Genomic DNA, 21,632 nt, shown 5'->3' with positions numbered 1-21,632 from the left:
GCCATTATAGTCACACAACAACTTGGAGGGCTCAGATGGGAAAGGCTACTGTGGAAATCTGCCAGTCATTACGGACAATGCAGAGGCTGAGGGTTTGAATATATACAGTATTCCAAAATCCTAACATTTTTAAAACATGCTTTGTGCAATATTGACTATGAATATTTTTCAAACCTATTTGCCATAAACGTATAGTTTTCTCCCACATTCTTATATGGGATGACAAGACAAAGGAAGGGTTTATTTTTGTATCAGAAGCACCACTGCACAATTAATACATCAAACAATTTTTGTGCAGGAACAGGCAACATCAAGTGCATTGGGGGCAGCTGGCATCAAATTTTTCCTAGTATAAATTGAAGATTGTAAGGTACATTGACTATTTTAAAAGGCAGCTAGTTCTTGCTTTTTGAGCTACGGTCCCAGCTGTTTCTTCAGGATCCACAGATATTCTGAAAAAAAGAAAAAGTTTTCCTTGATTTTAATCTAGAAGGGATTAAAATGGTGTCTCGTAGCTCCTCCATCTGGGACTGGAGTAGGGATTTATGTCCATACAATTTATGGCCCACCATGTCTAGAAAAGAAGATCTACCAAATGGCCAAGACAACGCTATTGAAGTAGCCTCCCTCTGGTCAAAAATAGTCTCTTAAAATTCTAATTTGTTTTTAGTGAGGCAGAATTAATTTTTCCTATATTTCATATATATATATATATCAGAATTTTAAATTGACCAACACTCTCATAAATAATAAAGAATGAAACATCCGGGAAGGATGGAAGGGCAGCCAAAGAGTGGATGCTCATTTTGTGTACTTTAGATTTCTCTATTAGCCACGACCTCTCCTACATTCCCTAAATGCAATGCCTGCTAGATAACTGATTTTTCCCATCGGGATTGACTTCAAGCATCCAGTGCAGATATTGTTGCAAAAAGCATCTTCCACTATCTGGTCCATTTCTAGCCTCATAAAATACTCTGCTTCTCATCTGATGAGATGAAATACTGTACTCTGCTTCTCATCTGATTTATGAGCCAGAACCCTCTCCTTATGTACGCACGCACGTAATGGCGGCGTTTCACATCTACGACATAGAGCAAACTATATACTGAACCTGTTTCTATCTTTCTCTATTTTTTTAGATCTATAGAGTAGACTGGAGGCGGAAATAGGACCGGTAAACCATAGAGTGAAAAAGCAGGGGAGCGACAGATCATCTTGGACGACGTACAGGACAGGGTTGAATAGAAAGCTGTGATAGGCCAGGATGTTTCTACGTGCCGGGAAGCGCGCGAGAAGGGAGGCGCCACTCCCGCCACTCCCTCTCTATGGCGCGCCAGCCCGTTACAGACCAGGAGAAGGATGGCGCGCGGGGAAAACTAGGGCGCCCGTCACGTGACCGCGCCGCCGCATTCCTTCCGTCAGCCATTTTAGGTTCGGATCACCGAGGCGGCGCCATTAAAGTGCGAGAAAGGAGGGAAACCCAGCGAGAGAGCCCCCCCCCGTTTCGCCGCTCAGCCAAAACCGGAGCGGACCGAACCTCGGTTTCCCGTCCCGAGCGACCGGTCTCGCCTCGCGTGTCCGGAACCCCGTCCTTTTTCGCCGTCGCCGTCACCCCCACCCTCCTTCCCGCCTGACACCCGACTCCTCCACACGGCGGCCGCTGCTATGTCGGACCAGCAATTCGCCGGGGAAGCTGCCGCCGCCGCCGAGGCTTCGGAGCAAACTGAGCAGCCGGAAGAAGCCGCGGGCGGCGGCGGGGGGAATGACAACAGCGCGGAAGGAGGGGGAGGCGGCGGCGGGGGGAGTGGAGGCGGCGGCGGCGGAGGGGGCACCCCCACGCCTGCTGGCTCCGGGACCGGCGAATCGGAGGGAGCCAAAATCGATGCGAGCAAGAACGAGGAAGACGAAGGGTAAGGAGGAAAAGGAGGGCCTTCGCCGCCTGAGGGTGGTGGTGGTGGTGGTGGTGGGCGCCTTTCCCTGGGGTGTCTCCCCGGCCCCCCTCTCTCTCCCCTTGCATGCCTTGCTCCCCCCCCTGGTCTTGGGACGCGTGTCGTTGGGCCTGGAGTGGCGCGGGAGGGCCTTCTGTAGGAAAGGGAGAGTTGGAGAAGAAGTTACCCCCGTTTTATTTATCTGATTATGTCGGGTTGGTGTTTTGTTTTAATTTTTTTTTGAAGCGCTGGGCGCCTTACAAGAAGAGCTGCTGCTGCAAAAAACCTCCCCCCCCAAAGCTTTAATTCGTTTAAATCGCTTTAGGGGGAAGCGAGGTCGTAGGCATGTAATGTGACTTCTGGGAGGAGCGAGTCCCTTTTAAATGGCTCCTCATGGGCACCTTCACTGGGGGCGAACTGGAAGTCTCCCCCCGGATGTGCGCTTTGAGAAGACTGGGTTCCCACTGGGCTCTGGTAAACCTTTTTAGTGCTGCAAGCGAGGAAGGCATGAAGCGGTGTAGGATGATGCTTGTACAGCGATGCAGAGGCGGTGTTGCTGCTCATCTCTACCCAGGATGGGTAGAAAAACAGTGGATTTAAACTGTGTGGGGCATTTAAGAGTCCGGATTTGATGTTTCTTTTTTTTAAAAGCATTATGTGCGCTTGGGGGGAAAAAAGATGGACTTGTTAATGCGAAGCCACATCGGTAAACCACGTCACGAGGAATTGCAGCAGAAGAGCGAACGAGAGAAAAGGATGCCGTTGTTGGCCTAATAGAAAAACTTTAAAAAGTGCTTTGAAGTTCGTTCTTGACTTGAGGTTTGGCTTTGAAGGAGCACTGACGTCACCAGTGCACGTAAGGTGGTATTGCTCATGTGCAAGTTTGCATCGCCCTTAAATATTTGGCTTGGAACAAATAAGGAACGGAGAATGTTTTCGATTTTATATGCTTTAAACACTGTTTGGCTGTAGTAGTAGTAGTAACAATAACAACAGTGTGTTAATTCTGCCTTATGGTATCCCTTTTCAGGGTTTTCTGAGTAGAAAGTACTCAGAAATGCTTTACCCTTTAATTCTTCGGAGTGCCGCATGCCCCAGGCCACACAGGCTTGCTCTTCTGTGATGCACAGTGGGGAATTGAACTCCCAACTTCTGGCTCTGCAGCCAGAGAGCTTGCTGAGCTATCCAGCCAGCGTAGTTGTGAATCAAGAGCCTAAACTTTAAAAAGTTGCAGGTGTTCGGAAAGAAGCCATAACCAAAATATTTTTTAGCTTCAAAGAGAGAGAAAACCTGAGAAGACAGTTGATAAATATACATTTAATTGCTGTACTTACTTGGTTTGGACCATGTGAAATCGACTGTGTGAGTTAAAAATAAATAGCTGTGTGAGTATAAGAGAAAATGAATAGAAAGATAATATTATGATTGTCAAACGTAGCTGATGGATAGCAACCGTTTTTTTGATATATGCAGCTGTTTTCAACCTCATGATACATGTTTTGTTCATCCTATGCAAACTCTTAATGTGTGTTGTGCAAAAAAAAATCTCAAGTGTCTTACAGAAGAAATAAGTGGTTCTTCTCTAGCTGAGGGAAGTGAATTTGATTCTGAGCTTCAGTTAAATGCTGTGTTTTCCTTCGAGTCTTCTTTTGTTTCATCATGAAACATACCTTTAGTTTGGATCCCGTGGCACTCTATTAGTGGCTGCATGGTATGTTTCTTATGAAAAATTGAAGCTAGTGTTCATTGTTGTTTCTCTTAATAAAGCTGTGTGCAAGATGGTGTAAAGTTAGTTGTACATACAGTTAATTGAGCAGTCTGTCTATAAGGAACTTTTTCATTTTTTTAGGCCCTTGCCTTGCTTATAACTACAGTATATGATAATTTCCTCCAATAGGACAACATACATATCTTGCATAATAAATGAACACAATTTAAAGACTAACATAATTATACCAGTACTGGCTGTGAATAACTTTTTGTAGTGCGTAGATAAGGAGGCGACTCTAGTGATGATGATTAAAATCACAGTAACACTGACGTTGGCCTATTGTAAAAAGGATGCCAGAGGGGTGATATGGTTGGGATGTTTTGACTGAGGAAGAATGTTAAAGCTCCTAGTTAGACTGGGCCATGAAGATTGTTCTTCAGCACATGAATTGGCTCCTTTAGTTCATCTTTTGGCTTAAAGTGCTGGTTGCTGCATCTAACTCACTGGGACCAACAGGAAGTGAGCTTTTTTCATAGGCAGATGTTTTCCATGATAGTGAATTCAAATGTGGATGTTCTTGCAGGCATTGTTCATGAACTGCCTTAGATTAGGGTTTTGGGAAGAAGCAGAGGTTGCCCCTTGGACATGGAACAGCCACTGTCTTGGGAACTTCTCAAATCTACAAGCACTGACTGCTCTGTATATTATAGTAACTGTCATTGGGACACTGTGTAGTTAACTGATTGTTTGAAGCTCTGTTTGAATGAAGTTCTGGGTATCTTTTGGGATGTCATTACCATAAATTAGGCCCGAGTGACCTTTTTCCGTACTTGGAATTTGGCCATAGAAGTTTGACTGAGGGTGAGTTTGAAATTTGTAACAGATTTTGAGTTCCAGACTTTGGAATAGATTCAGATATAGACCAAGTAAATATATAATGAATGTGTTTTATGCATACTTATAAGAAGCTTTTTTATAACAGTTGTCTGTCTGTAAAATGATGTAGCTCATTTGGAAAACCTGGTGCAGCTTATTAAATCACTGTGTAAATGAGCTTGTAAATACATTCGATATTTTGATTTTTCTTCTTGCATGAAGCACAATTTAAACTAGGAATTTAGCCTGTAGCCATGGTATACCATTTAATCCAAACTAGTGAACTATAGTAATTAATATTGGATTAAGGCAACACAGTAAATCATAGTTTGGAATTTGTTCAGCATATAGTGAGTACCAGAGATGGTAGCCATTAGTTCCTTGTTCAAATGAGACAAGAAGCCATTTTTAGTTGAAGACCCAAGTCACTGAATTTCAGATGCATTTCCAATGGGCTAAGTGCATGGGTACTTATATTATTGTGACCTAATAAGCAGCATTAAGGTGGTGTGAATTGGGTCGCTGTGTGTTCTGCTGGTTTCTTTCTGCAAGGGTGTATAATGTGTAATATAATGGTGTGATCTGCACGCTCTACTGTTTGCACAAATTTTACTCAAAGACTAATAACGTTGCTGAGGGCTCTCATAGTGTGATCATAAACTGACTGCTGCTGTGAGTGTATTATAACACTATCAGTTTTAAGTTTTTAATCTTAAGAATTCTCAGTGTAAAAATGGAGGATCTTTTTCTCTGTTCTATGAGTTTGGAGTTTTAAAGCGAAGACAAGTAAGCAATTTGGCATGTTTAAACTCATGTTTTACTTCAGATGGTTCTGAGCAGTATTCTCTACAAAAAGTGAACATTGTTTACAGCCAGTGGAAAGAAACTATACTTTGTCATTTCCGTTTCCCCTTTGTGGTTGTAAAATATAGTCTTGGTTTGTGTTTTTATTTGGTAGAACCAGTCTTGCTCTCTTTTACCTCTGTTGAGAAATGTTTCATTTTTGCATCATTTCTTGCAATGGCCTATATACATTGTATATATTTCTTCCGTTGTGCTGGATTGCCTATATTTCTTCCGTTGTGCTGGATTGCCTAAAACATGATCTGAGGACATAGCTGCACTGCAAGTACTGTATTCTTATTTTTATTTGGAAATATTTTTATTATTATTATTGAGAAATGTCTGAGCATTGCTTTTCTGAGCCAGTGGAACATTTCTCTAGGAAGAAAGGGGCTGTGATTACCAGTGTCCAATCTTCTACATTCTCCGTTGTTTCAAAACTTCTTTGAGCTTGGATTGCATTCCCATGTGGAAGAAAAGTGGTGAGACTGAACTACTTCAGGCACAGAAAGCACGTGTCTGGTATTTTGAAAAAGACGTAGCAGTCACATGCCATTAACATTGTCTCTATTAAGATATGGGTTCATTTTCTAAGCTGCTCTTCGTTTTGTTTTTGATGGATATTGAAAGGCAAGAGAAGTTGGCACAGATGCAGCATACTAGATATGCATTGCAGTTTCTTAAATGTGCATCCATCCGTCTAAGAATTGGAGAGCAGTAGTCCAAAAATAGGATGCTGGCTGCATTTTTATGGAGCTTTGTTTCTGATCTGGCAGTATGCCTGGTGGGTCACATATTGTGATCCAACACAGAGAAATCGTGCAGTTGCCTTCCTTGTGCTACTAAAAACAATGGCATTGCTGCTCAGAATATACTGGGATCAGAAAAATATATCATGACATCAGTCATTGATTATCTTTCTGCAGTCTTCATTTTTTATTTCAGACATATTCAGAACTGTGAAATTCAGTGAGTCCCTTTAGTAGTGTGCTATAAATATGAAATATATAAGCATAAAATATATAAACATAAAAATATATAAAGAGCAATGCTTTTCTGAAAGAAACCCTAGGAACTTTTAAAGGAATTCAGTGCCCAAATTGTTAGATGCTTATCCTTGCCCAAAATTATCTTAAGTTCTTGCAGGGAAATAGTAAGAAGAAAGCTTGTTGCAGTTTAGGCATGGTTCTCAAAGGTACTGAAATCTTCAAGGGGGGAGGGGAGCTGAAGCACTGACAGTAAAAATAACTTGAAAAATATTATATTTGACCGGTATATTCCAGCTGGAATGCTCAAAACACCATACAGTATAGGTTTTATAGAAACCAAATTGTAAATGGTCACTCAGCCTAGTGTAGGAGTTCCATGGAAGGAATTAAGAAGGGAAATTTTTTTTAAAAGTAACAAACTTCTGGCTGGGTATGCAAGAAATTACTACATAAATAAGTAGTCTATTGACTAGATGGGCGGGGTGTAAACACAATAAATAAATAAAATAAACTGGCTACTATGGGAACGTGTTGTGGGTTAGCAGGTCTTGTTCTGTTTAATAAAGATTTAAGTTAAGAAAACTTTTATGTGCTATACAAGAGATAACTTTTGCCTTTAGTGTAAAGAGTTGAGAGTAATAACTTGGATTTCTGGATTGTATTTAAATTTGTGTCTACAGCAGTTTCAAGAAGTGCTCTTGAAACTAGCTTTATGTATTGTGTGCCTTCTATTCCTTTTCCCAGTTAGCACTCCAGTACCTAGTTGGTTCTTTGATGTGAAAGTTAAATTTGTCCTGAAAAAGAGGCTCTGTCCTCTAACAGCTAATCTCCGTGCTACTACAGTGAAAGGTGCAGCCATAAGATAAGGAGCTCCCTTGTTGCTTACTTGGAGGTGAAAAGGCAGCCTGCTAAACAAAACTAAAGTAAGTTCTTTCCTGGTAAGGTTGCAAAAGTACACATTGGCCAAAATACAAGTTTTTTCTGTTCTCAGCCCGGGACAAATTAGCATTGCATTTTGTTTGGGAAGTTTTAGAGCATGTAGTGTACTAAATTGCTTTCTGATTCCAGGGTCTGGCACTGTAGATTGAGGAGTGGCTGAACATGTCTCCACTTATGTGGAAGTTATTGCTAAGCTGTGTATTTAATGCAACAGATATGTTGTCACTGGATCAGTTGCATTTTATATAAACATTCTTGTAGTAAGACTAGTTTATACGGCATTGCGCAGATTTGATGAATTAGTGGAATTTACTTAGTTATTGACTCAGTAAGTCCCTGCTTATTCATTTAACCTACTCTATTTGAGTCTTACTACTTGTTTCTCTTGCAGTAGAGTGAAAACAGCCTTGAGCACGGCATGTAAGGTGATTCAGGCAGGTGGGTGGTCAGTTCTGTGCTGAGATGACCCCTGTGTTATCTTGAATAAGTAAGCTTTCAGCTATAGGAATTATATTGATCTGCTGAGAAGAGTGTAATGTTGCATTGTCAGCTAGTAGTGGAAGAATTCCCAGTGTGGTGTAGTGGATAGAGTGCAGACTAGGGTTTTGAAGAACAAGGTTCGAATCCCCACTCAGCCATGGAAACTCACTGGTGTGTTGACAGTGAACTGTTAAAACAATTCCTTAAATATTTCACTTGCCTTGAAAGCCTTGTTAGGATCACTATAAGTCAGTTCTGACTTTACAGAACACACACAGTAGAAGGAAGAGTGAGGTTTGGTGCCACCTACAGCATTGTGGTTCACAAAGTAGGCAGTCTAATGCTTTCCATTTGTTTTGCATAACAGTTCCTGAGAGGCTGTAACGAACATTATTGGTGCAGCTACAGAGGTTATAGACATTGTAGTGCAAAGCTTCTGGTGGTTATCAAATTGTCTCCTTCTCTCATGAGTAACAGTTGTGAGATGGTTGATAGGTGAAGAGTGAGACAACAGACATCTGTGACTTGATCCTGGATTATCGTGCTGACCTGGTCTGCATTACAGAAACATGGCTGGTTGAGATGGAGAGAGGGGAGTCTCTCAACTTTGCCTACCTGGGTTATCTGTGCATCAACAGGCTAAACCAGGGAGGGGGAGCAGGGCTGCTGTAGTTTGTTGAAATTTCATCATTCCTAACAGGTCTCTAGCAGGCTGCTGAGTTTGAGTTTGTATACCTATGAGCTGGTTCCTGGGGCAGAGTGAGCATTACTCTGTATAAGACTAGGAATGTGCTACCTACTCTGTTGTGCATCAGTCTCCATTCCTAAGCTAACATAGTTGATCTGGGAGTACTGTGTTAGAGAATTCCTGTGTTTGGAGGACTAGCATTCATATTGAGCATCTGAAATCAGGAGTGACTCATGATTTCTTTGTATTCCATGATGATCATGGGTCTGTCCCAGTGGTATCCGTTCCACTCATATTGCAGGGCATGCACCAAAGCTAGTTGTCTCTGCTGGACAGGTCTTCTAACTGCTGATGATAAGAGATTAGAGAAACTCTTGGCAGTTTCATCTTCATGGGCAGATCAATATCTGGTGGCACTGAAAGTCATCAGAATGCTGAGCCTCTGAAAGGTTGGGTGACTGATTAAGATGGTCTATTCCAGTAACCTTGTGGATCCAAAAAACCTTTGAGGAGCTTCCTGTCACTTCAGTAGATGATCCTGTCAAAGCCCTTGTTAATATCTATACTGTAATAGGAAGATGGTCAGGACAATAAACACAGTTGCTGTGGAACGTCCACTCCTATAGAGTGAAGCCATACTAGTCCCTAGGAAGCTAGTTATGAAACAAATGGGATGGAAACTAGAGTGATGATGGTATATAACAGAACAAATGTGTCCAAGCACAGACTAGAACCTATTGTGACAGTGGTAGCAATAAAGAAATCATTCTTCTCTGCCACCATTGTGTCTGCACAGAGCCATTCCACGAAGCTGGTTTAGAAGTTTGAGAGTCCATTAATATGTTCACACCAAAACAGGATAGAATGCAGATGACTCAACAATTATGAAAAATCTTCATACTGCTTTGAAGGCAAAATCATCTTGCTGTTGTTTTGACTTGTATATTGCCCCATTGTGCTACAACACTCCTTGTGTGGTTTACAGTGTACAGTAATTATGCAAGGAACACTTTGATATGCTCTCATTTAAAGACTGTGGTTGACACAAGCTCTGTGGATTATGCTGCTTCTGGAGTTCTGGTGTAGGATTCCTAGTGGCTGCGCACATGGCTGTCAAAAAACTGTCATCATCGTTGATGACTCATCTACCTTCCCTCCATGAAGTGGTAATATAATAGAAGTGATCCCAACAATCCAAATGGCTTATCCCCAGAGGATATTCTTCGTAGGGTGAAGTGGTGAACTTGGACTACTTGGTTTTCAAATTAAATTAGTATATCTCTAAAATAAATGGATAGAAGGTGTCAGGGTCTTTCTCACTCTCTTTTTATTAAGTTTTACAGTTCTAACATTGGTTTCGCCCTGCAGGAAAATGTTCATTGGAGGCCTTAGCTGGGATACTACGAAGAAAGATCTTAAGGACTACTTCACAAAATTTGGAGAAGTTGTGGACTGTACCCTGAAATTAGACCCTATTACAGGGCGGTCAAGAGGCTTTGGCTTTGTGTTGTTCAAGGAATCTGAGAGTGTGGATAAGGTATGTTTTCTTTTAAGATATTCTGTGCTAATGGTTGTTGTGGGTTTTTCGGGCTCTTTGGCCGTGTTCTGAAGGTGGTTCTTCCGAATGTTTTGCCAGTCTTTGTGGCCGGCATCGTCAGAGGACAGGAGTAGCACTCTGTTCTCTTGTATTCTGTGCTGCTGAAGCAATGTAAGTGGTAGTTTTTGAATAATATAGGTGGAAAAGTTTTTTAAGGTTTTGTAACCCTTGTTTTTCTAAAATTGTAACTGTAGGTCATGGATCAGAAGGAGCACAAACTGAATGGTAAAGTGATTGATCCCAAGAGAGCTAAAGCAATGAAAACAAAAGAGCCAGTCAAAAAGATTTTTGTTGGAGGGTTGTCTCCTGATACACCAGAAGAGAAAATAAGGGAATACTTTGGTGGCTTTGGGGAGGTGAGTGAAGTCATTTATGTATCGTTTTCTTAAGATTTTTATAAATATAGTGGACCCTTGACTTACGAACATCCCGAGTTACGACCAGCTCCAGCCGCAAAATTTTGCTTTGACTTGTGGTCGGAGCTTCCAGTTATGAACAGAAGAAGGTAGGGAGAAAAGGCGGATAATTCAAATTGCTACCCGTTGGTGGCGAAGAGGCTGCTTCTTTGTAGCTCTTTTGCCCCAGCAATTAGAGAGTGTGCAATCGGAGGAGGCTTCGGATTGCCTGGTAAGGTGCTGCTTTCTGCTTTTTAAAAAACTGTTGTGGGTGGGTTTTGCAGCGTAGTTTTGGGCTGGATGGTGGGATTATTTTTCTATGTTGTGATGCGTCTTGCAGGGTTTGTTTTTTGGGGTTCCCCCATTTCCGATGGATCTTGCGAGGTTTGTTTGCTCTCCCCATTTCTGATGAGTCTTGCATGGATGTTTGCTTTTTGGTTCTGCCCCCACTTCCGATGGGTCTTGTGGGGTTTGTTTGCTTTCTGCTTTGCTTTTTTCCCCATTTCCGATGGGTCTTGCATGCCTTGCTTGCTTTCTGCTTTGCTCTTTTTGCATTTCTGATGGGGCTTGTGGGATTTGTTTGCTTTCTGCTTTGCTTTTTTTTGCATTTCTGATGGGGCTTGTGGGATTTGTTTGCTTTCTGCTTTGCTTTTTTTGCATTTCTGAAGGGTCTTGCATGGTTTGTTCAGTCTCTGCTTTGCTTTTTTTGCATTTCCGAAGGGTCTTGCATGGTTTGTTTGCTTTGCTTTTTTCCCCTCCTTCGGCTGGAATGGATTAATTGCATTTCAGTGCATTCCTATGTGGAATGATGCTTCAGTTTATGATCATTTTGAGTTATGACTGCAGTTCCAGAACCAATTAAGTTCGTGAGTCGAGGCACCACTGTAAATGGGCTATTAAGTCTGCCATATTTCACATGTAAACAATACTTACAGAAAATAAGAGACTTGTTTTTAGATTATACACACACACTTTTTTTCTTGTCCTAATCTTTCCTAAATTTCTGAGAGAACATTTATGGTATTGCATCCAGATGCTGTAAGTAAAAACTATAGCAGCCACCATGTTGCAGTCATTTTTTAGTAAGAAGTGGGAGTATCTCTTCAAAAATCATAGCTGCTATCTAAAGTTTCTGTAAATAATATTCTAAATATCTTTTTCTAATATTAACCTCACTAAAAGGCATCTAAGTTAGAAAATCACTGAATTGATTTTAGTTAATTTGGGACCAGAGCTATCAAATGACAAGTTTTTTGTACTTGAAAAATAAAATGAAAACTGCAAACACACAACACTTTAATTTCTTGGCTTATTGTGCTAGTTTTTCTTATTGAGTGGCTAAGGCATTTATTTTGGGGCCTGGGTTTGAAAAGGTGGGAAATCAATGTTAACTAGGTATATGTTCATGTTGTTGACCATATCCAGACAGTCATATCATCCTCCAACTGTAAAATGGTGCGTTAGAGCAGAGAGAGTGGGGCTATCCCTAGAGTCATGAACTACATTTTCCACTCCTGTGCTTTGGGGAGAAGCTACTGTACAGTATTTACATTTTGCAAATGGAAATTTGGTCCCAGAACCTAAAGGTGTGTGTTGATCTAAGTTCCTAACTTCCTGTCTCTTCCTGAAGTGAGCTCTTCAGCAAGTAAAGAAAAGCAACAGGAAAGTATGAATATCTGGAAAACAAGTGAATATAGTTTCTCAGTTGTGTACTGTATTTTCACTAATATATCTTGTTGCCTGATATTTTTACCTATAGTGATTCTGTTATGCTCAAGGTTGTCTTTGGCCACTCTTCTTCATGTAACCCATTCTGCTCTTAGTAGAGTTCATGTTCAGGAAAGCTAGCATATTACCGGTCCACCAGGTCTTTGATCCAATAGATCAAAGGTAGAGGTACAACCTGTTTCCTGCTCATACCAGAGGGACTGATTCTGCCATCTTGGCTTTTCTATCATATAGATATTCTTATATCATGCTTGCATGAAGTTTTTATGCCTCTTATTTAAAATAATAGTGTATTATTGATTCTGCATACCCATCACCAACTTTTATTCTGTCATCAGTTTGTGAGCTTAGCTGTTCGTCACCATTTCTGAGTTAACTTTAGCCTTTGATTCCTATTGCATTTTCCCCACAAGTCAGTTTAAATCTAATGTGTGACCTTTTAGATAATATGCTTGAATTGTAGCTAATTAGCTCTCAGAATTACTGCCAGCGCCACTGAAATTAGGGACAGTTTTGCAGTGAGTTCTGTGGGTTGTGACATGGGCATGTTTTTCCCAGCACAGAAGCCTAGTCTGACTCAGGCAAAAAAAGTTCAAATTAAGTTTGAGAATAATGATGCCTTTAAGGCAGTTAAGTGAAAATAGGTCAGATGTAAAGTGAATTATCTTTCAGAGATTTTGTAAATTCTGCTGAGATGGCTTTAAGTTTCTCTAAGAGTTAAATTGAGTTAAATTGGACTTACCTTAGACTTTTTTGGGGTGGGGGTGCACTTTTAATTCATTAATTGAGATTGAATAAGAAATGCTTTTCTGGGTACTTCTCCAGAGGCAAAAGATCAGATCAGACATTGTTCCAAACCAGTGATAAGGAAGCTGTGGTTTCGTATGATGTGAATTGACAGACTGCAGCCAGAATCCTTGTTGGTGTTTGTGCTTTTTTCCGTGGCAAATTCCTGCTAGCATGCATCTGGGTTTATGCAGTCAGATGTTCGGCCAGGCATTTGCTCCAGACATACCCTGACACCTCATGAGTTAGCCACAGTTGCAACAGATTTTTGCAAACTTACAATAAGATTCTGGCCTATGGAAGTACACTCTTTAGAGCTACTGTGCCTCAGGAGTGGAATCATATGAAGACAACCAGCTCTAACCCATCAAGTATACAGTTACCTATTCATTTAGGAATTTTGGATACGGTTTGGATTCTAAATTATGCTTAGTACGTGTCATGGTTTACTGTGATGTCTGAATTTAAGCCAGCTGGTTCCACTTGACTATATCTGTGCTTTGCTGTACTTTGAATTTTTGAAAGACCCATCACATTCTGGAGGCTGCAGTTAGTTTAAACATAGGCTTTACTTAAGTGTAGATTGATTGAAATGATCTTCCCTGTTGTAGCTTGATTACAGCTGAATAGCATGTTACATTTGATTTTTACAACTGGTTCTTGCATCTCTGATATACTGTGTCCATTTTGAATGGTTTCTTTTTTCGTATCTGGAGTAAATGTCTTTAAAAGTCACACATAGAGCATCTTCCTTAAGATCAGTAGTTTCCACCACAGATGGCAGTGCACCATAAAAACCCTTTCTGGGAAACCCTTCAAAGTGTGTTTTTGGACAGCATTGGAGGAAATACTGTTGCACTTTTGCATTGGTGCAACGCTGAGTTGGTTTAGGTTTAACAATTTGCACTGGTGACTTTAGTCTTCCTCTTATTTCTAGTGACCAAAATCCTGTTAGGATTTTATATTCATGCATGAGCAATCATGTTAGTTGTTATGGCTAATTGATGAAGTGCCAGGTATATGTTGATCATGGTTGCACATGAGGCTCCTCATCAGTTATCTGCAGTTATCCGTGGCACACCTTATGTGATTCTTTTTGCACACCCACAAAAGTATGCCAGATTTTTGGCCATCATTGCTGCTTCTTCAGTTTTGACCCGCTTCCAAACTGACAGGAATAAGCTAGTTGCCTAATTATATAGCCATGATTGATTGGCCAAATTAGAATGTGATATTTGCTGACTGGATAAGAACTTTTTTTTTTTAAAAAAGGTCAAAATGAAATGCCTGTTTGCTAAGTTCATAGAACTGAACAAATTGATTCTTTTTAGTTGACAAAACTCTTTTAACCCATTGGCCAAAATCCAGTTGCTTAATGTAGTAAATTATATTAGCGTAGGCCTGTTTAAATCAGTGGGATTTCATGAGTCGGCTCCTCTGTAAATTCAGTAGCTTACTGTGATAATGTAAAACTCAGTTAAGAGTAGTCCCATGTGAATCAGTGGACTCACCAAATGCCCATTGATTCAACACCTCTTCTAATAGGATTTATGACAGTAAAGAACAGGGTTTTGGCCACTATATTGGGTGTAATAACTAAATGATTATTGGCTTTTTATCCATTGCTTGCTTGTTTGATGTGTTTCTTGATTAGTTGGAATCGATAGAGCTTCCGATGGACAACAAAACCAACAAGCGCCGTGGATTTTGCTTCATTACTTTCAAAGAGGAAGATCCAGTAAAGAAGATTATGGAGAAGAAATACCACAACGTTGGTCTTAGTAAAGTAGGTTCAAAGCTATTAGTGTGACATTTATTGGTTAGAAAGGGAATCCTGGTTGCTGAGAAGACTGAAGTGAGATGTCGATGAAATAAATGGAGTAGATTGCGGCCAAGGATTTAACTAAATTTCTAAAAAGTGTGCATGCACCAGTACTGCTGTTTGTTGTGCTGAACAAGGAATTTGGAATTACAAGTACCGGTGTGGATAATGTCAGCCACTTCAGGGGCAGTTTTGGGTTGTGTGTGGACTTTGTTTCCCCCCCCCCCCAAATCTCTAATGATTGGCCATCTTACTTCTTGTTTCTATTTAAAAAAAACACAAAAAACACACAAAAACAAAACATCCTTAATATTATATGGTATAGGTTACAATTGTTTTTTGGGGGCAGTTGGAACATTTTTGTTTTAGTTAACAATGCCCCTGTATTCCATCTTCTGTTGATAATTGTGTATTTGGAGCTTGCCTCACTTGGTTAAATATGTCAGCTTCTAGAACACAAATTAGGGCATTGCAAAGATCTTGCTGTTTTTTTTTAATGGAACCTGCTAAATATTGCTAGATATCTGCTAGATTTTCCCTCGGTACCCATCGTTATGAATTGTTTGTATGGCTTTAAAGTGAAATCTAGTTGCATTTCTTCATTTTATTTAATAGTATAGTAGGACCGTGTATCCACAAGGGATTTGTTCCAAGCCGCCACAGTCAATGCCAAAACCCACAGAATTGTTGAATGCTAGTGGCCAGTTCAGGCCTGAAAATACATATAAATACATCTGTTTTTTTTATTTAGTATTTTCTGGTAGTAGCTAAATGAATGAATGGATAACTTATCCCATGGATGGGGGGGTGCTACTGTATTTTAACAATTATGCTACCACTCACTGACTTCTAATGTTGCATTGCTATTTCTCTTTAAATTCTCAAGTATTAAAGTATCTGAGTTTTCAGACCTTGTAGGTAGTTGTTTGACAGTGCATTGCAGAAGCCAAGATAGTGCCTGTAGAAATTGATTTTTCATTCTTTCAGTGCGAAATAAAAGTAGCAATGTCAAAAGAACAGTACCAGCAGCAGCAGCAGTGGGGAACTCGGGGAGGATTTGCCGGAAGAGCCCGTGGCAGAGGTGGAGGTACGTTTCAGCATAACCAACATGCCAGTACTGAACCCCAAAATGTGTTGGATGGGAAGGGCTTTGACGAGTGTGCCTTAAGTGTCCTTCCATGTGATGTGTATGTTTCTCAGCTCTTTAAAAAATGTTTGCCAGATTATCTGCTCAGCCACCTACTTGCTCTAAACCACTGCGCCCTGGCTTGTGTTTTGGGTGAAGACCTTAATCTGTCTAACCTCCTTTAAAAACACACACACAGGCCATCAGAATACAGTAGACTTGATTGCTGTGTAGGAAGTTGGTTAACATATTCCAGTCTTCAGTGAGGTATTCTCTGTCTGGTGCTGACCCATATTACTCCTGATTTGCCTAACCTGAAATGAAACATGAGTATTTGGAAATCTGGCTCACTGGTTTCAACAGAACCTGCTTCTAAATAACAATGAGTTATCAATGCCAAGTTGATTCTGAATTAGGATGAGCCCCCCAGGGGTTTTCTAGGTATAAAGTGTTTGGAAGTGGTATACTGGTCCCTCCTCCTGGTGGCATTCAGAACTCTCAGGTGCTGGCTCCACAGCCAGCCATTTCAGCCCACTTCCAGCTGTGCTTCTAAAGCAATGTCATGTTGCCATTGAGGTTTGCTTATGGTCCTGCAATGCTGCTCTTCTAATGTTTTTTTCCCCCCAGGCCCCAGTCAAAGTTGGAACCCAGGATACAGTAATTATTGGAATCAGGGTTATGGCAACTATGGATACAACAGCCAAGGGTACGGTGGCTACGGAGGTTATGACTACACAGGATACAACAACTATTATGGATATGGGGATTATAGTAGTAAGTATAGAGCTGCTACAAATTTATTTATTTAATTTATTGAATTAATTTATATTAATTTATATGCCGCCCACACTACCCAAAGGTCTCTGTGTTGACATTTTGAAACCTGACACATGCTGTGAATTTTGTAGTACCTGTTCTTTGATGCCACAAGCACGCTTTTTACCCATTGGATAGGGGAAATGCACAACCAAGTACCATTTTAACAATAAATAGCGTAGCTTTTCTTGGTGGAAGAAATACATTCTGTAAATCTGAAAGACCTGGCTGCACTGTTGTGGGAGTATCACAGTTTTCTTTTGGAGCGAATTCCTCAGATGTATCTGCATAAGGAACCTTCTGTGTAAATTTCATTACATCCCATATTTTGCTTCTGTAGTGCTGTTCATATATTTGTAGTACACACTGCACAGCAAACAGATAGGACCATTGAATGTATTGGCTTAAGGGGGAAAATGATATACTGTATTAATATGCATGGGATTTTACTTTGAAGTTGAACAGGGTGGTAGACTGGTTCTCGCAGTGACTAAGCAGACATTTCAGAGGTACTGAGAGAAGTTAAATCCACAGAGGGTTTAGAGCTGTGTTTAGAAGCTGATGGTATCTTTTCTGTACAATAGCCAAGGTTTTGTCAAAGTTGCGTGCTTTAGCAATCAGACTTGCAAATTAAGTGTATGTTTGCCTTCAGATTACCAGTCAAAAATGATGGTAGTAGATATGGAAATGAGAAATGTTTCTGCTAGGAGAATCATATTAGAATTTTATGGGATTGCCATTTCTAAATACAGGTTTTGTGCCTCGTTCCATTTGACTCAGACTTACTTGTGATTTAGTTTTGTCAGGTATATCACAAGGGTACTGCTGCCGTCATTTTAAATACATGATACACCATTGTGATTCTAAATAGACTTTCCACTTTAGTAGCAAGGTTGGATTATTTGCATTCAAATTCAGGTTGACTTAGTCTAGTTACTAATTACAAAAAGAGTCATATGTTGGGTTTTATCTTCCAAATAGTATTTCGTCCTGCTTAATTTTGAATTGATGAATTTAGAAGAAGGTTTTGCTGTTCCACAGAGATGTGTGATTCTAGTATGATGTGAGGGGCTTGAATAAGTAGATGATTCTCAGTGGCTTGTGTAGGTTTGAGCCTTAAAGCCTCTTTGTTTTGTTTAGATCAGCAGAGTGGTTATGGGAAAGTATCTCGGCGAGGAGGTCATCAAAATAGCTACAAACCATACTAAATTATTCCATTTGCAGCCTATCCCAGACAGGTATGTCCTACATTTGTAAACTATATTTTGACTTTATAATTAATAGTAGTTTTCAAATATATTGTGTAAGATATTGTAATGATTAATGTTTTAAAATTTCACAGCACCCAGAAGTGCTTACCGTAATGTAACGTAATGACTTTGAAGATAAGTAACACAGGTGCTCTTAAGCTTTTTGCCTTTTGCCCTATAAATTAACAAGTCAGTAAAGTTAACAGGTAAAGTACTGCTAATGGGTACAAATTAAGGAATTGCAGCGAAATAGTATTGCCTACTAACTCTGATATTATACCTTGTTTGTACCTGCCAGCGGGAACTTCCTTGCAGGCCCTGTGTCGCGCTGACTTCCCGATTCTCACAGGCCCGCTCAATGCGGACAGGGTACGAGATGCTCACGCTCTCGAATGCTGCCGTTTGGTATGGTCTCTTCCAACATCCTGTATCAGCATTATAATAAAATGGATACTTCAAGCTTTTGCCTTCACTTATTTCTTTGCTTGTAAAGCAAACTACCCGTTACGTAATTTTAATGCATTTTTTACAGGCCCAGTAATGGTTAAATACGTCAGCTTACTGAATAATTTTAACTGTTTGTTCTTCTAAGGATACAGCTTGTCTCTGGATTTTCCAGTCTTAATTTTATATTTTATTAATCTATTTTAATGCTTGCTTTTCCCATTTTTATAGACGTTGTAGCCGTAATTGCAAGATGTTCTTGAGCTGAAGTCCTGTTGTGTCAACTCCTCTGACTTTTCAATATATACTTATTTATTGTAGAAACTTAACCCTTTCTCCTTGTTGTATTTCTCTTAATGTACAAGTAGCACTGTTTACCTGGCCAGTATAAGTCTTTAACTGGAGTGTATGGGCCAAAAATCTCCACTTAACCATACTACTACTGCTTGGTGGTAGTTGAGCATTAAGGGCTTGGGAGATACTTTATGGCATTTGGTGAATAAACAAGTATTTCTTGAGTAATTTCAGAGTTGTGGAAAGACCGTTTTTCAAACAGTGGTGCACATGTGGATTTCCAGCTCATGGACTCTCCTGTTCAGCTTTAATATATCAAAAAGCATACTTGATTAATATTGATACAATATTTATGTAGTGGGACATAGGAGTATCTAAACACTTTCTGTAATTTTGGCTAGAGCTCATGGCCTTCACACACTGACCACTCTTTCTTTCTCTCTAGGTGGACAAGCAGTATTCTCATTTGAAGATTCATTTGAGGTGGCTCATGCTGCCTGCTAATAGCAGTTCAAACTAATTTTTTTGTATCAAGTCCCTGAATTGGAAGTAAGATGTTGGTCCCACTGAAGTTTGATTGCGTTCTCATTACAACAGAGTTGCTTTCACCATCTTTTTAATTGCTACGCTTAAGGATCTATTTGATTTACGCCCCACACCCATTTTGTTCCCCAGTATTGTAGAAAAAGTCTTGTGTTTAAAGCCCAGTGTGACAGTGTCATGATGTAGTAGTGTCTTACTGGTTTTTTAATAAATCTTTTTGTATAAAGGTGCATTAGCGTTCTTTTTCTCAAGAACGGAGAAGGTATTGGAAATTCTGAAATATATTGCTATATGTATTTCAAGTAGTAAGCCGATTTTGGATCTGCCTAGTGAAAAATCAGGGAGGGCTTCAGCCAGTGTACAGACTAGTGTCTGGCAGCTAGTTACCAGATAGGGTACATCTTCCATTGAATTATTTTTCTTCTAAAAAGTGGAAGATAGGGAAAAATGTATTTTAGTCTTTTGTAAGAATTAATGTCTAGAATCCTGTTACATCTTTATAATGATGTAACAGAAAACTTTAAATATTTTTCAGAGAATTGATAGCAGTTAAGAAGTCAGGGTAGACATCTGTTGTGGTCCAGATTGTGTGATTTGATGTAAATATGCTGAGCTCTTTCACACGATCCTCCTGAGATTTCTGCTGATTGTGTTCACCTGTATAACTAATGGTTTCTAGCCAATGACTGTTCTTTTTCCTGCTGTCAAGGAGGAATCATGAGACTGAGATGAGAAATCCAGCTTATAATTGCTAGGCAGCAAGGGTAGCTGACAGTGACACAGATGAAGGAGTTAATGGCAGTGACACTTAAAGTTAACCTTTTGTTAGAACTGCGCAAAAGGTGGCACTGGTAAACTCCTGCTGACCCTTCCTTACCATGAGAACCCCATGATGATACAGTCCAAAATGAAACAAGGGATGGTGCTGGAAGATGAGACTCGCCAGTCAGAAAGCACTCAGTCAGCTACTGTGGAAGAGCAAAGGACAAGTACAAATAGCTCAGTTGCCAATGACACAACTAGATTAAAGCTGAAAAGACATCTTGTGGCTGATGAGCACAGAAGTGAAAAGAAACTGATGCTGTACAAATACAGTTGAAACGTGGCATGTGAGAAATATGAATGAAGGTAAACTGGAAAACAGTAAAGCAAGAAATGTAATATTACAGTGCTTAGTGTCAGTGAACTAAAGTGGGCTGGAATGCTGTATTCTTGGTCAGACAACGACAATGTATTCTGCTCTTGAAATAACAAACCCAGAAGAAATGGAGTGGCTCTAACACTGAGGCAAGCTTTAGCATAGGCAATTACGGGCTATAATGCAAAATCCCATCAAATAGTATCAGTCAGATTTCTCTGAATGCTTATCAGCTTAACCATCATTCAAGTCCATGTTTGAACTACCAATGTGAAGATAAAATTGGTAACTTTTATGCCAGCATCCAAGAGGAAATTCACCACAGACTAAAATAGGATACTTATAATCATAGGTGACTAGAATGCAAAGTAGGGAACAAATCGGAGCCAAATGGAAAATTAGGCCTAAGGGGGCCTAATTTAGAACCAGGAGAATGTCTCATAGAGTTCTGGGAAGCTGGAAATCTGTTTATTGTAAATACATACTTCAAGCAACTGAATAGATGGCTGCTTATATGGCCATTACCAGGTGGTCAGTATAGAAAGATAATAATGTAAGTGAAAGCAGGAGATGGAAGAGCAGTATTCTCTCAATACAAGACCAGGAGCATATTCTGATACTGATCATTAAACTGTTAATGTACAACTTTAGAGTAAAGCTGAAAAAGTACACTAAAAGAATTATAATGCCCAAACATAAACAACATTCCCGATGTATTTAAAGTCCACATAAGGAACAAATTTGCATTACTAAAAATTGAACATGAACCAGACCTGGATTGAAACCAGAGATATCATTAGGGAAAAATGCAAAAAGACCATTCCTATAGTAAAAAGAAAAGAAAAACCTAGATGAATGATGGAAGAAAAACTTAATTTTCAGGAGACATGAGAAGCAAAAGTAAAAGGTGACAGAATAGGGCCAGAACCTTGGATGCAGATTTTGAGTGACTGTCAGAGACAAAGAGTACTAGGAAGAAATAAATCACCAGAGGTACTGTAGATGGAATACCAATGAAACTTTTTCAAGACACAGAGACTGAATCTGTCAAAATCCTAACAAGAATATGCCATTAAATATGGAAGATAAAACAATGGCCTACAGACTGGCAACACTCAGTATACAATCTAATCCCCAAGAAAGGAGATCTCAAGGAGTGTAGTAACTATAGGACCATTGCTTTAATTTTGCATGCAAGCAAAATGATGCTCAAGGTGTTGCAAGAAAGGTTTTTAC

The 21,632-nt window shown here is 39.9% G+C and overlaps 1 protein-coding gene across 3 annotated transcripts; it reads left to right on the top strand.

Moving 5' to 3' along the window:
- The first annotated feature begins 1,439 nt into the window (after positions 1-1,439).
- On the top strand, positions 1,440-19,488 carry HNRNPD (heterogeneous nuclear ribonucleoprotein D). 3 transcript variants are annotated; one of them, XR_012087816.2, is made up of 9 exons: positions 1,528-1,913; positions 9,826-9,994; positions 10,249-10,410; positions 14,618-14,749; positions 15,773-15,872; positions 16,539-16,685; positions 17,868-17,965; positions 18,276-18,382; positions 19,161-19,488. XR_012087816.2 is itself a non-coding variant. In XM_020803177.3 (8 exons), exons 1-7 carry the CDS (start codon positions 1,669-1,671, stop codon positions 17,933-17,935), a joined length of 1,023 nt encoding a protein of 340 aa, XP_020658836.3. In that variant the 5' UTR covers positions 1,440-1,668; the 3' UTR covers positions 17,936-17,965; positions 19,161-19,488. The 3 variants fall into 3 exon arrangements, 2 of the variants coding, with proteins under 2 accessions (XP_020658836.3, XP_078250622.1); XM_020803177.3 differs by lacking the exon at positions 18,276-18,382 and having other exon boundaries at positions 1,440-1,913; XM_078394496.1 differs by lacking the exons at positions 1,528-1,913; positions 18,276-18,382 and adding an exon at positions 7,093-7,273.
- Positions 19,489-21,632: the final 2,144 nt, after the last annotated feature.

Source organism: Pogona vitticeps, chromosome 5, assembly GCF_051106095.1.
Source record: "Pogona vitticeps strain Pit_001003342236 chromosome 5, PviZW2.1, whole genome shotgun sequence".
NCBI lineage: Eukaryota > Metazoa > Chordata > Lepidosauria > Squamata > Agamidae > Pogona > Pogona vitticeps.
Note: the sequence above shows the minus strand (reverse complement) of the source record. Positions and strands in the feature narration are given on the sequence as shown.

Excerpts from the sequence above, each read along its gene's own strand:
- HNRNPD (XM_020803177.3), top strand. The coding sequence starts at position 1,669 with ATGTCGGACCAGCAATTCGCCGGGGAAGCTGCCGCCGCCGCCGAGGCT. Across the intron at positions 1,914-9,825 it reads AAGAACGAGGAAGACGAAGG|GAAAATGTTCATTGGAGGCC; the intron begins GTAAGGAGGAAA and ends TTCGCCCTGCAG. Across the intron at positions 9,995-10,248 it reads AATCTGAGAGTGTGGATAAG|GTCATGGATCAGAAGGAGCA; the intron begins GTATGTTTTCTT and ends TTGTAACTGTAG.